The sequence below is a fragment of the Crocuta crocuta genome, unplaced genomic scaffold (assembly GCF_008692635.1).
Source record: "Crocuta crocuta isolate KB4526 unplaced genomic scaffold, BGI_CrCroc_1.0 scaffold580, whole genome shotgun sequence".
NCBI lineage: Eukaryota > Metazoa > Chordata > Mammalia > Carnivora > Hyaenidae > Crocuta > Crocuta crocuta.
This window is the reverse complement of record NW_027527940.1, coordinates 3,322,268-3,334,694: the sequence shown is the minus strand read 5'-3', so window position 1 is coordinate 3,334,694 and position 12,427 is coordinate 3,322,268. Positions and strand designations below refer to the sequence as shown.

The 12,427-nt window shown below is 50.1% G+C and overlaps 1 protein-coding gene across 1 annotated transcript in view; it reads right to left on the bottom strand.

Annotated features, from left to right (window-relative positions):
- The window catches only part of EPHB1 (EPH receptor B1), a 405,640-nt gene that overhangs the window by 282,421 nt on the left and 110,792 nt on the right, over positions 1–12,427 (bottom strand). Inside the window, exon 2 of the mRNA XM_077752332.1 lies at positions 7,827–7,891. Coding sequence (XP_077608458.1) covers positions 7,827–7,891 — 65 coding nt within the window. The remainder of the gene's footprint in view (positions 1–7,826; positions 7,892–12,427) is intronic.

Below are 12,427 nucleotides of genomic sequence, written 5' to 3'. Positions count from 1 at the left end.
ACTATTCAACTTTCTGGTACCTCTATCCCAATTCCTTCTGGGGAATTACTCCCTCTCTCCCTTCATCCCTGGGTTCTGGTAGGCTCAGCACAACACAGAGGTACAGCACAGAATTTGGGAGGATCTGTGGCCTTTGCTGGCTGCAAGACTAGTTAAGGCGGGCATGGGATTCGAGCCAAGCCACTCAGGCCCATTCAGAGCTAATTCCAAAGTTTTTCCTGGGAGAACCATGAAGACGGGTGTACTCTTCCCCAGGGGATATGAATGAACGAAGTTGTAGGAGCTGGACTTCTTGGGACCAAGAGGAGGCCCAGCACGGAGCCAGCACCATGAGAGTAGAGAGAGGCGAAAGCAGATGGGGAAAGAGAATGCGCAGAGGTGGAGAAAGAAAGAGAGAGAGATCCTTAGCCTCTGGAGCAACCCCTCCCCCCCGTGAAGCCACATCAGCCCCTATACCATTCAATTATATGAGCCAGGGCACTTGCTTTAACACCGAGTTGGGCTTGAGGCACCCTGGTGGCTCAGTCGGTTAAGTGNAAGACTGAGTTGGGCTTTTCTGTCATTGGCCACCAGAGAACCCGACTGATACAAAAGTGTGGCTTACAGCAATCAGCGAGCAGGCCAAAAGCTCCCAAGTCCCAGGTGGTGGTACCAGTCTGAGAAAGGATGACCAATCCCAACCCCCTTTGCAGGCCTGCCCCCTCGCATGGCCTGAAATGCAAATGCCATAAAGCTCCATTCATAAATTCATTTTGCCCAGAGCTAAATTTCTCTTGGATTTGCCTAATTTAGCTCAGGCTTTTCTGTCTTCATTAACATGATTGAGTCATCAAATAAAGAAAAAAGAAAATCCAGCCCTCTGAAGGGCTAGTACTATGCTAACACTTCTTGAATGTTTACAGAGGAAAACGTCCTACTGACTTGTTTCATATATGGAGAGGGTGACATCCTTGCCCCAACAAGGAGAGGGGGACACTGGGGCTGAGAGAGTCTAGATGCCCAGCCCAAGACTACACAGCCAGGGAGCTGCAGAGCTGAATGGGAACCAGTTTATTTGATGCCAAGGCCTGGTGCCTCCAGGGCTCCTCTGCAACTTCTCATCCATCAGACAGATACATTTCAACTGGTTTTGCATGCTCTTGGAATGAATGGAGTATTATCAGAGTGAATTTCTCTCCTGACCATGCTTTCCTTATTCCCATGATAACGGCAGCTGACAGGGGTGCCTGGAGGACTGACAGACAGACAGCAAGCAGGGAGGTAGGCAGGGACTGCCAAGTGTCCAGGAAGGTCCACATGTGGACGGTAAGTAGTGGTGGTAAGGCCCATGTGTGGCTGTTCTCATGGACACACATCTGGTGTTGGGAGCTGGTGAGTCAGTTTATCAGACACAGCCATTCAAATGTGTGGTGCCCCCTTCACAGTGGCCTCCTCTGGGAGCCACTAAGTCCAACCCTCCCATCATTTAAGATATTTCCAGAACTTGGGGCGCCTGGGTGGCTTAGTCGGTTAAGCGTCCGACTTTCGCTTAGGTCATGATCTTGCGGTTCGTGGGTTCGAGGCCCGCGTCGGGCTCTGTGCTGACTGCCAGCTCAGAACCTGGAGCCTGTTTCGGAGTCTGTATCTCCCCCTCTCTCTAACCCTCCCCTGCTCACGCTGTCTCTCTCTCTCTCCTAGAAATAAATAAAAATATTAAAAAAAAAAAAAGATATTTCCAGAACTCTAGGAACTGCCTACAGGGGCATGAAATGAAATAAACTCATTTAACTTCACACACACACACACACACACACACACACACGCAAGCACATATATGCAAATATATATACACATATTTGCACAGATGACCACAGAGACACATATACAAGTGACCATGACCATATATATACACATATACATATATATGGACACATATATATACACATAGACATGAATAGTCATACATATACACACATACATATACATACAGACATTCATATACACACGTATATACAGATGCACACGTATACATGCACAGACACACATATACATACGTACACATATGAACATGGACACACATATATACACTTACACACATACACATGCATGGAGCACAGGCACACACACACCCAGCTTGCTCATCCTCAAGGCTCATCAGGCTTGGCGCTGGAGTCCTTTTCCATCTTGCCTCCACCAAATTCCCCTTCCCATGATAAAGATCTGCCAATACTGAAGTAGTGAACAGAGTACATCACAGGCCAGGAAGGTGGTTCCCAAGGGCAGCGCAGACGGAGCTGGAGTCTGGAAGCCCAGCGAGCATTCTTTGCAGATAAATCAGGTAGATGTTTACACTTAGAGACTGGAAGCCCAGGGAATGCCCTTTGCAGATAACCCAGGTAGATGTTTACACTTAGGCGGTACGGCCCACAGACACAGTAACCTACACACGCAGAGCCCATGGGCAGCCAGCTGCACAGAGCCAGGGAGCCCTGGTGAAACAATTGGAAAGTGAAAGAGCTCTGGGGCTGAATTTCCAAGAAGCAGGTGGAATACGCTTATCAGAGGGACCTTGGCTTGTTTTCTAACCCATCACAGCCAGCACCTGAAAAGCAAGTGGCACCTTCCAGTAGGTAGGTGTCCAGGTCTCCTTTATCAGGCTTATTTCAGGAGAGGCTGGCACCATTTGCATCACTAAGTCAGTTCTTTAAAAAGATATTGACAATCAACTGGGTGTTGAGAGGCCTAAAACAAACATTTTATTGGGCTGCAGTAAACCAAAACTGAACACCTCCTACTTCAGAACCCTGGGTTAGAGATGCAAGAAGTATCAAGAATGCTCTGGACCTTCCTCACTTATTTGGTCTACAAACATTTACCGGCACCTGTCTCCTGTCTGGCTGGTGCTGGGCACCAGGAATACAGAGATAAAGCTGCAACATCCTCTGGTCAATAGGGAGACCACACACCAACATCTGGTTAACTCACAGAGCAATGGACAGTGTGTTAGAAGTCAGCACCAAGCCATCTGGGCTTCAGGAAGAGAGCACCTAGTGAGCCCTGGTGGAGAGGAGGGCCCAGGAGGCCCCCCCAGGGGGGTGAGCACAGAGCTGACGGGTGAGGGGCACAGAGTTCTGCAGGAAGGGAGAGGGGAGGAAAAGAGTAAGGAAGGCCAGGAAGCATCCAGAAACCAGAGGCAGGTTGCTGAGAGGGACCATGTAGCCACAGAGTCCACCACTTACTGAGTGTCTGCCATGGAGCCTCCCTGAACCCCCCTACTGCCCAGAGGCCCTGAAATGCGAAGATCAGGGGACATTTTATAGCAGAGTTGGAAGCAAAGGTTTGGGAGAGATAAATGAAGCCAGCCCAAGGTCACAGGTGCCACCGGTGAGGGTCCTCGGGATGCCCTTTGGTGGGCAGCTAAGCTCCTCCCTGACATTTGTTACTGGATAAATGCTACTTTCTCCCTCTACTCACCAGGTGGCCTCTATTCAGGTTAAATCTAAAGGTTTTGAATTAAAGCTGCAATTAGATCATAAAGCAACAGTTTTCATTTGGGCACAAATACTTTCTGTGTTTGACATGGAATATTATGATTCACTTTCCAGCAATAGAACTGAAAACAATCTGTGGGCTACGTGTGGGTGGGCGGTCCAATGCCTTCCCACAACTGGCAGTTCTCAAGCACAGCAGTGAAGACACCCAGTGAGCCCCATAAAAGGAAGAGTCCCATGGCCTCTCTCCGGGGAGCCACCTCACAGTCCGTGCACTGTGGGTAGGGTTCATTACAATGCCAGTTGGGCCCCCTGGCAGAATTAGGCTTCTTCTGTCAGTTCCCTGGGGACCCCCAGGCTACCAGAACAACGCCAGCCCACCCTTCTCCATTTTAGGCATGTGTGCATGGCATCCGGACTGCAGAGAAGATCTGAGGCCTCTGCTCCCTTTTGGGAATGGGGGTGGGGAGCATCTCATCCCCCCGTGGGTCCCAGGAAGATGCGGTCACCCACCCAGCACTCTGGCTTCTCAAATGCCTGACCTCAGCTCCCTCCCTGGACCTCTTTACCACCCAGAAGCTCCCCGCATGTCTTATATCCAAGCCCTGACTCCAGGCCACAGCCTGCGGTCCTCCTCCAGTCTCACTGAGACCTCCACCTGGCCCCCTGCACTTTGTCACAGTGGTCAATCCCTCCTGGCATCCCACTTCTTCCTGCTGAGTAGATGCCATGATACAAGATGCCAACCTCCTCTCACCAATGTGCTCAGCCCCTTACCCCTCCAGGCCCACCGTACTTGCACACGCACACCTCAGGACGATCCACCAGCACACGTCTTCCTGTGAGGTCAGACCACTGAAGGGGTCTGCAGACCAGGGAGCCACGGATGCATGCCCTGTGGCCACAACTAGGCCACATTCCTTCTATACACACCAGCCTCTCTCCACCTCTCCAACACAGTACCTTCAGACCTTCTCCACCCCCCCCCCAAAACTTGCTGACTAAGACTCCCCCATCCTTGGGGCCTGAACCTGGTCTCCAACCTCAGTGAGAAGATAGAACGTTGAAAATAATTTTCCTTTTTATGGCTTCTGTCACAAAGCCTGAGTGCCCGCATCTCCCTGTAGCCACCTTATCTCTGTCCTGCCATTTCAACAGGACCTCTTCTCCTGAAGAGCCAATGTGCCCACAGCCCCATTCTTTCTGTCCCCATGTTTGGTCTTTCCACCTCTTCACAAAGTGCTGTCTCCATTGTCTCACCTCCCACTGACCTTTGACTCTGGCTTTCTGGCTTCTACACCTGGGCCCTGTGAAACCCTCCACACGGGTCACCAAGTGGGTCCTTGTAACTGAGCCCATCCAGCCCCCAGCACCATTTGCCACTTTTGTCCCCTCTTTCTCCTTGACACATTCTTGGCTCCTGTGAAAGGACCTCTTATTTTTCTACTGCCGCTTGAGACATACCTTCTCAGTCTCCTTTCTAGGTTCCTCTTTCTATATTTGACATTCCGATGCCGATTACCCATCCAAAGCTTCACCTCTTCTCCCTGGGACACTGTGGCCACGTCCCAGGCTCCCCTCCCAGTGAGGCTGCCTGCCTTCTGATTCCACTGCCCTGAGTCAAATGCTGGCAGAGCCTGTTTCCATGGGTGCCCTTCAAACTCAACAGGTCCAATGCTGAACTCCACCTCTTCCTGCCCAAGCATGCTGCTCCTCCTGCTCCCCCATCTCCAAGAATGGCACCATGTCATCCACCCACCTGCCCAGGTCAGAAACTTTCAGCAAGTAGCTGAGTCAGGCAGTGAATTAGGTGCCAGTTTCCATTGGTGAACAAATAGGCAGAATCCCAGCTACCTTGGAGGTGAGGGTATGGCCAAAGGGGAGCTAGAATTAGAGAGATAAAAATTAATCCCACACTAACACATAAAGATGCAAAATCTGCAAGTGGGAAAACTGTTTTTGAGGAAAACTCCCTGGCCCTCAGAGGATCTGTGATGGGAACCCAGTGTCGTCAAGGGTGCAGCAAGGGTGCCCATTTGGTTGGGCCTGGAGACGGTAAAGGATCGCTCCAGTGTCTGGTCTTTACAGTGTACTAAAATGGAGCCCACATGTTTGGTAGGGGAGGGGCCGAATTCTGCTCGGGCCAGGCTTAGGCTGCCATGCCCATGAGCATCCAATGGAGAATGGTCTGGGGACACACACTTGGGAGCCACAACTGTCCCAGATGAGAACAGAGGGAGAGGGGAAGAGGTTTGGGATGGAAGAATGGTCCTTGCTCTTCCCTCAGGACCGAGGCTGAGGGTCAGCCTGACCCTCCTACCACTCACTACAAACCAGGTGGGCTCTGAGGCTGCTCAGGGCACCAAGAGCAGAGATACCTGGGGGTAAGTTCTTGAGAGAAGGGCGTGGAGGGAGGCAGCTGAGCCGTGGCTGCTCATCAGTGGGAGGGCAAGCACAGAGCGGCCCGGCAGCTGCTGTCTCTAAAGGGCATCACTTGACTTTGAGTGTTTTCCTAAAGGACAATCCTCCTTGGGAAAGGAGAGCAGAAGCTTCAAGAACACAGGTGGTGCGTACAAAAATCAAGGGGAAAATTAACCATAAATCATATTGATACCTTGTGAAAACACAGGCCTTCAAACAATAACATAATTTGTAAAAGAGTGGCAGGTTCTTAATATCCAGCAACATGAAGAGTTGCTGCCTCACATGCTTTACATAAGTCCCTCATAGAAGTAGGGGAGTTTCCCTAGTTGCCCACAATGCTCCCAGCAGGACTGGGACTTGGTCACTGTGGGCAGGACTGGCCCTGCTCTGGGCTCTGCTTTGGAGAACACCAACCCATCCTAATCCTTGCTTTCCTGCTCCAAGGCATGGGATGCCTGTTCCCAGGGGGTGTGTTTCTCCAAGTGTTGGGGCTGGAGGGGGAACAGTGAGAGCTGGGGAAGATGCACAGCCACTGGGACCTGAGTGGCCCATTTTGAACTGTCCCGACAGTAAAAGTGGGTGAAAGGCCTGGTCGTGATATGCACCACAGGGTGTACAGAGGCCCTGGGGTAGAGGCCACCAAAGGCAGGGAAGGACACAGGAGGTGTGGGCCGCCTCCTCTCCCAATGACTTGGCCCCCCTGCTGGGATGAAGAGCCCACTCACTCCCCAGCCCTCTCCCTCAGTGATCAGTCACCCGTGCCAGGCTTCTGAACGTCATCTCCCCTCCTCCGTCTCCCCCTCCCTTCCCCTGCAGTCCATCCATTGCCAATGCTGCCAATGCTTCTTCCTTTGCTTTGCTCCAACTGCCCTCTAAGTATCGCATTTTCATCCCACTCTTCCCACCCACCCAACACAGCTGGAAGAGCCTAATATGTGCTTTCTCTCAACTCTTCAGCAAGTGAAGCCATGTGATTCTCCTGCCCAGGATCTGTCCATTACCTACAGGATAAAATCCATAATGCTCCCTCAGCATGGCAGGCATAGTCCTCTGCCACCATGGCAGGCATAGTCCTCTGCCACCATACCCAGCTCCAACCCACACCCCAACCCCATCTCAGCACTGTCCACACCCTGCTGTGTTCCAGAAATACAGACTCTCCTCTCTCATGTCTTTTATGGCCCCATGCCTCCAGTCAACTATTCCTCTTATTTGGAATATTTTTGCAGACTCTCCAACCTATTAAACTCCTAGTCACTCTGCAAACCCCAACTAGCATGCACCCTCTCTCCAAAGGCTTCTGTGTCCCTGCCAGGTGCCTCATCCCAAGTTCTGGGCCACACCTGCCTGTTGATTTCTCCACTGCCACAAAGAAGACATGTACTTCAGCCTATTCATGAACCTGGGGGTCCCCGCACCCATGGGAGGCCATGAGGTCCTCAGAACTGTTCCGTTCTTGTAGCTACAGTGTCTGGCCAAGGACACGAACACTGAACAAATGAGTCCAGAACATCTCTCAAAGGCAAGCTCCAGCTGAAAGAGAGCTTCAGCCCTTCTGACTTCTAGTTCCTCATGGCCTTGTCTCTCGGCAGCCCTGTGGGCATCACAGATCTCTGATCTACCCCAGCGCCACTGGCCTGAGTGCCCAGCTCTTGGCAGCCACTGCCCCTGTTCCCACACAGGCACAGCTCTAGTTACCTAAGAGCCAGCTCCCTGAAGGACTGTGTCAGGAGATGGTCTGATCACCTCACCAGGGAGCAGCTCAGGCCTACGATCCTCAGTGCTGCCTCTTTGTGGATGGGCAGGAGACACAGCCATTCATACCTATATTCCCCCCACAAAGGTTCTGCTGTAGGCAGGCTCTCTTCGCCCAGTCATCCCATAGGCCCTAGACTGCCCAGCAGGACTGAAGGATGGATGGTTGACACTCACCCCTGATGTGGGATTGGCTGTCCAGCCCAGTTCTGCGGTAGCCGTTCTGGTGTCCATTAAGGTTTCTGTGGGTCAAAAGAGAAAATCTGATGAGTCAGAAGGATTGCTAGGCAGTGGCCCTTATGTTCATGAAGTTACTTATAACCGTAAATGTTAATGTTCGGAGCCTTGGGTCCCTCTGTGAAGCCTAAGGCTCAGAGAAGGGAAGAAGTCTGTCAGGATACCACAGCTCAGACCTCAGGTGTCCTGATGCTACATTCATCCGTCTCTCCCTGAAAGACTGAAAGCCACCTGTGCAGGATCAAGTCATTTGTCCACCCGCTGCTTTACTCCCAGACATGGCTTCTTCTCACCGTATAGTCCATGGGCTCTTCTAGGGCCACGCCAACTCAGTAGCCAAATTTACTTCCTTCTTGGCCTTTCTGAGCCATGTCTTTCTTTCCTCTTCCTCCCCACTGGGTTGCATCTCCAACCTCATCTGTCTGCACCCATTTCTCTACCTCCTCCCCCCCACTCTGCTCTGCCTCCCTTTCAGGCATCTAAGTTGACACCCTTCAATGATTTCTGATAAACACCCCTGCCCCCCAAGCATTCTCCCAAGACTCAGCCTCCCTGTAGGTCTCTTTGACTCTGGGCCCAGATACATGTTACCCCCTTCTCTAAGACTCTACTAGGCGCTCACATGAATGTACCTGTCAGATCCCTGCGGCCTGCTCCCTGGTCATCGATCCCTGTGGCTGGTAAGGAAAAGAGACACCCAGACTCGAGCTGTGGGCTCCTAGGAGCCATCGCAGTAGCTACGGTGCACACACCAAGATCACCAGGCACAGAGTGACCACAGACTTACTATTATGAGAACCGTTTTCTGGCAGATAGCAGTAAAATGTCCTGAGAACAAGGCACCTTTCTCTTTTTTTTCCTCTTAGTCCATTATTGACCGCCGTCAGCCCCCACTTCTCAATGGAAACTGCTCCCAAAAGCAAAACTTTTGGAACCAAAAACTGCTCATAAGCTCCTGATCAGCAAAGCCAAAAGCCCCTTTGGATTTTTTTGAAAAGTTTTATGGAGGTAGAAATGACGTACGATAAAGTACACTTAGTTAAGGGATACAATTTGATAAATTTTGACCTATATTTACACAGGATACCATCACCACAATCGAGATAATAAACATACCCATCATTCCAGAAGTGTCCTTGTCCCATTGTAAACCCTCCTTCCCTCTGTCCCTGCCCCACCCATTGCCTACCCCTAGGCAATGACTGACTTTGCTTTTTATAGATTAGTTAACTGGCATGCTCTAGAATTTTATGTAAATGGAATCATATAGCATGTACTATTTTTTTATCTGGCTTCTTTCACTTAGCATAACTATTTTAGACTGATCATGTTGTAGGGGCACCTGGGTGGCTCAGTCGGTTGAGCATCTGGCTCTTGATTTTTGGGTCAGGTCATAATCTCACAGTCCGTGAGTTCTAGAAACACATGAGGCTCTATACGGACAGTGTGGAGCCTGCATGGGATTCTATCTTCCTCTCTCTCTGCCCCTCCCCTGCTCTGTCTATCTCTCTCTCTCTCAAAAATAAATAAAACCTGTTTTAAAAAGACTGATCATGTTGTGTACCTCAACAGTTCATCCCTTTTTATTGCTGAGTAATATTCCACTGTAATGGTCACATTCAGTTTGCCTACCCATTCACCTGTTGTTTCCAGTTTGGGGCTATATATGACAGTGCATGAGCATTCCAGTTCCTCCACATTCTCACCAACTTGGCATGGTGGGTCATTTCTAATTTGGGCCATTTTCACAAGTATGTAGCAGTAGCTCACTGTGGTTTTAATTTTCATTTCCTTCATGATGAATGATGTTGAAAAATCCTTTCACATGTTTATTTGCATCAGCATATCTTAGTGAAGTGTGTTCAATATTTTATAATTTTTAAATTTCTTATTATTGAATTTGGAGAGTTCTTTATATATTCTGGATGCAAGTCCTCTAGCAGATAAATGTTCTGTAAATATTTTCTCCCACACTGCAGCATGTATGCTCTTTCTGTTACCAATCTGTTTCAAAAAACAGAAGTTCTAAATTTTTATGAAATCCAGTTCATCAAGCTTTTCTTTTATGGTCTGGTGTCACACTGAGAAAGCTTTGCCTAACCCAAGGTCACAAGGATTTTTCTCTCCTACCTAGGTCTGTGATCTATGGAGTTAATTTTTGCATAAGGTGGAAGGTTGAATCAAGTGTTTCTGTCATGTGCACATCCAGTTGTTCCAGAGGGGCACCTTCTTAAATTCACATCACGGTGCTGCCTAGGCTGGCGGAAGTGTCCTACCCATGTGGATTTCCCAGGGCATGTATCAAAGGAACAGGCACAGGGCAAAGGTGCTCAAAAGACAGAGGAGGGAGAAATAAACATCAGGTGTTTTGGCTTTCCCCTCCTTGGTTTCCTTTTTTTTCCTGAACACTTCTATCCCCCATGTGAACAGCCGTTCTGTGTTCACTGCTTCAGGAGAAGATGGGAGATATGAATGCAGAATGCACAGTTATAAAATGGTGGATCCCTTAAGAAACGGGACTCCTGGCATAAACCAATGGTTTGGGAAGAAACCCCCCTACTGGCAGGTAGAAGGAATGAAAATCGAAGTGATAAGTAAGGGGCTGTGTTGGTTGAGAAAACGAGTTCCCCATGCTCTTGTCTCCTGGTGTCCCACCCCAGAGAAGGGATGGTGGGAGTGTGTGGAGGTCACAGGGCTTGGACATTCAGCATTCATTCCAGTGTAGGACGCAGCAGTGGGTTACCCCCCAGGCTGACATGGCTTGGACAGAGCAGAAGAAGCTGTAGGTCCCATCGGTACTAATGATGGGGACCAGGAACCACCCAGTGGTGACCTGCATGGGCTATAAGCAAGGGTCACATAGGGTGTGGGGTATCTCAATGTGTGCCAGAGTGGACAGGAGCTAACAGAGCCAGCGAGGGTGGACAGGAGCTAACAGAGCCAGCGAGGAAGCTTCCTCTACAACTTGGCACCAGACAGCCTTCCTATAACCCAAGTTACACTTTTGCTACCCCAGGGGAATGGGGGCCCAAAGAGCAAATCGAGGGGATGAGGTAGAGAAAGCAAGCTGTATTTTCTTGCCCGTCTGAGCTGGGGTTTGCACTGAGAGTCATACCGTGTTTATCTGCAGGAAGTAAGCACTGGCACAGACTTCTCAAGTTTGTTTTCTCCTCGGATTCGATTCTTCTGACAGCTGGGGAGGCCGGTCCCTTCCAGAAGCAACCCTCCCTCTCCCCCTCATCTCCACTCACAGCGCTAATAATGAGCATAATGACACACCAAATTTACATAATACACTTCTCAGAAGACACTGCATGAGGCTCTGGAGAAATCTATCTCTGTGATTAAAATGCTTCCGCCAGGTGGCCCTGAAGCAGGGGCCAGTGAACCCATTTGACAGAGTTGGGGACCAGGGCACAGAAAGGAGCAGTGCTTTCTACAAGGTCACACAGCCTCCCATCCTGACGTCATAGCTTCAAACCTCAGCATGCCACCTACCAGGCAGATCTGGGTTTCCAGGGCCTCTACTGTGGCCCTGGGGTAAGGGTGGGGGCCTTCCTCATAAAGCCAAGAAGCTTCAGCAGCCCCCAGAATAATGCATCACCCCACCTTAAGTTCAGGATCAAGTTGAAGTAGCGATGGACAGGCAGAGGATGCAGGCAGCAAAGGAAATAGAGTCCAGAATAAAAATAAGAATTAGCCTTCATTCCTAAACCTTCCAAGGACTACTTTGTTCTGTTAGTCCCATTAATATAATCTAAGACTTCATTATATTCATAGTCGCCTGCTCCATGGCTATAATTGAAACTATTTCTAAATAATGTCTTCCATCCACCCTACTGGACAGAAGTTGCAGCAAGAGGAATCCATTTCTCTGCATCCTGCCTGCCGTGGAGACAGAAGACCACAAAACCATAAACCATCCACTCGATATGATTAAGGGCAGTTTCTTTTCTGGCACAGAACGCTCCTGATTATGGCATTACATTCTGGTGGGGGCTGAATAAAAGTGATTTGAGGAGGTTTACATCTCCCTGGAGAGGAAAAGAGCACTCATTTGCATTTATAAAGCATATTGAGAGCTCTGGCAGAAAGTTATGGTGGAAGCACAATTAAATATTTACCATCACTTCTGCTCTCAAACAGTGGCGTGGGGACCAACCAGCTGGAGGTGCATGTGTTGCTGTCAGATCTGATGCCTACAGGGGATGCAACTCTGGAACCCACACCCACCGCCTGGCCTCTGCCCTCTGGGAGTGTGTCCCCAATGCCCACGGCAGGGAGGAATGCTGGCGAGGGCACACACAGAGAGGAGGCGGCGGCGATGCTTTGGGCAGACTGGGTCTGGTTCCCACCTCCAAGACTCTCTCTCTGTCCCATTCCCTCCCTCCTTTCTCTCGCTCTTTCCCTCCCTCTCCCCCAAATTTCTCACTCTGGCATCACTCCCTCCTTCCTTCCTCATCTGCAGAATGGGGCTAGAGCTTGCCCATACACAGGACTGATGGGGGGGGGGGGGTGGGGGGGAGAAAGCAGGCCACTTC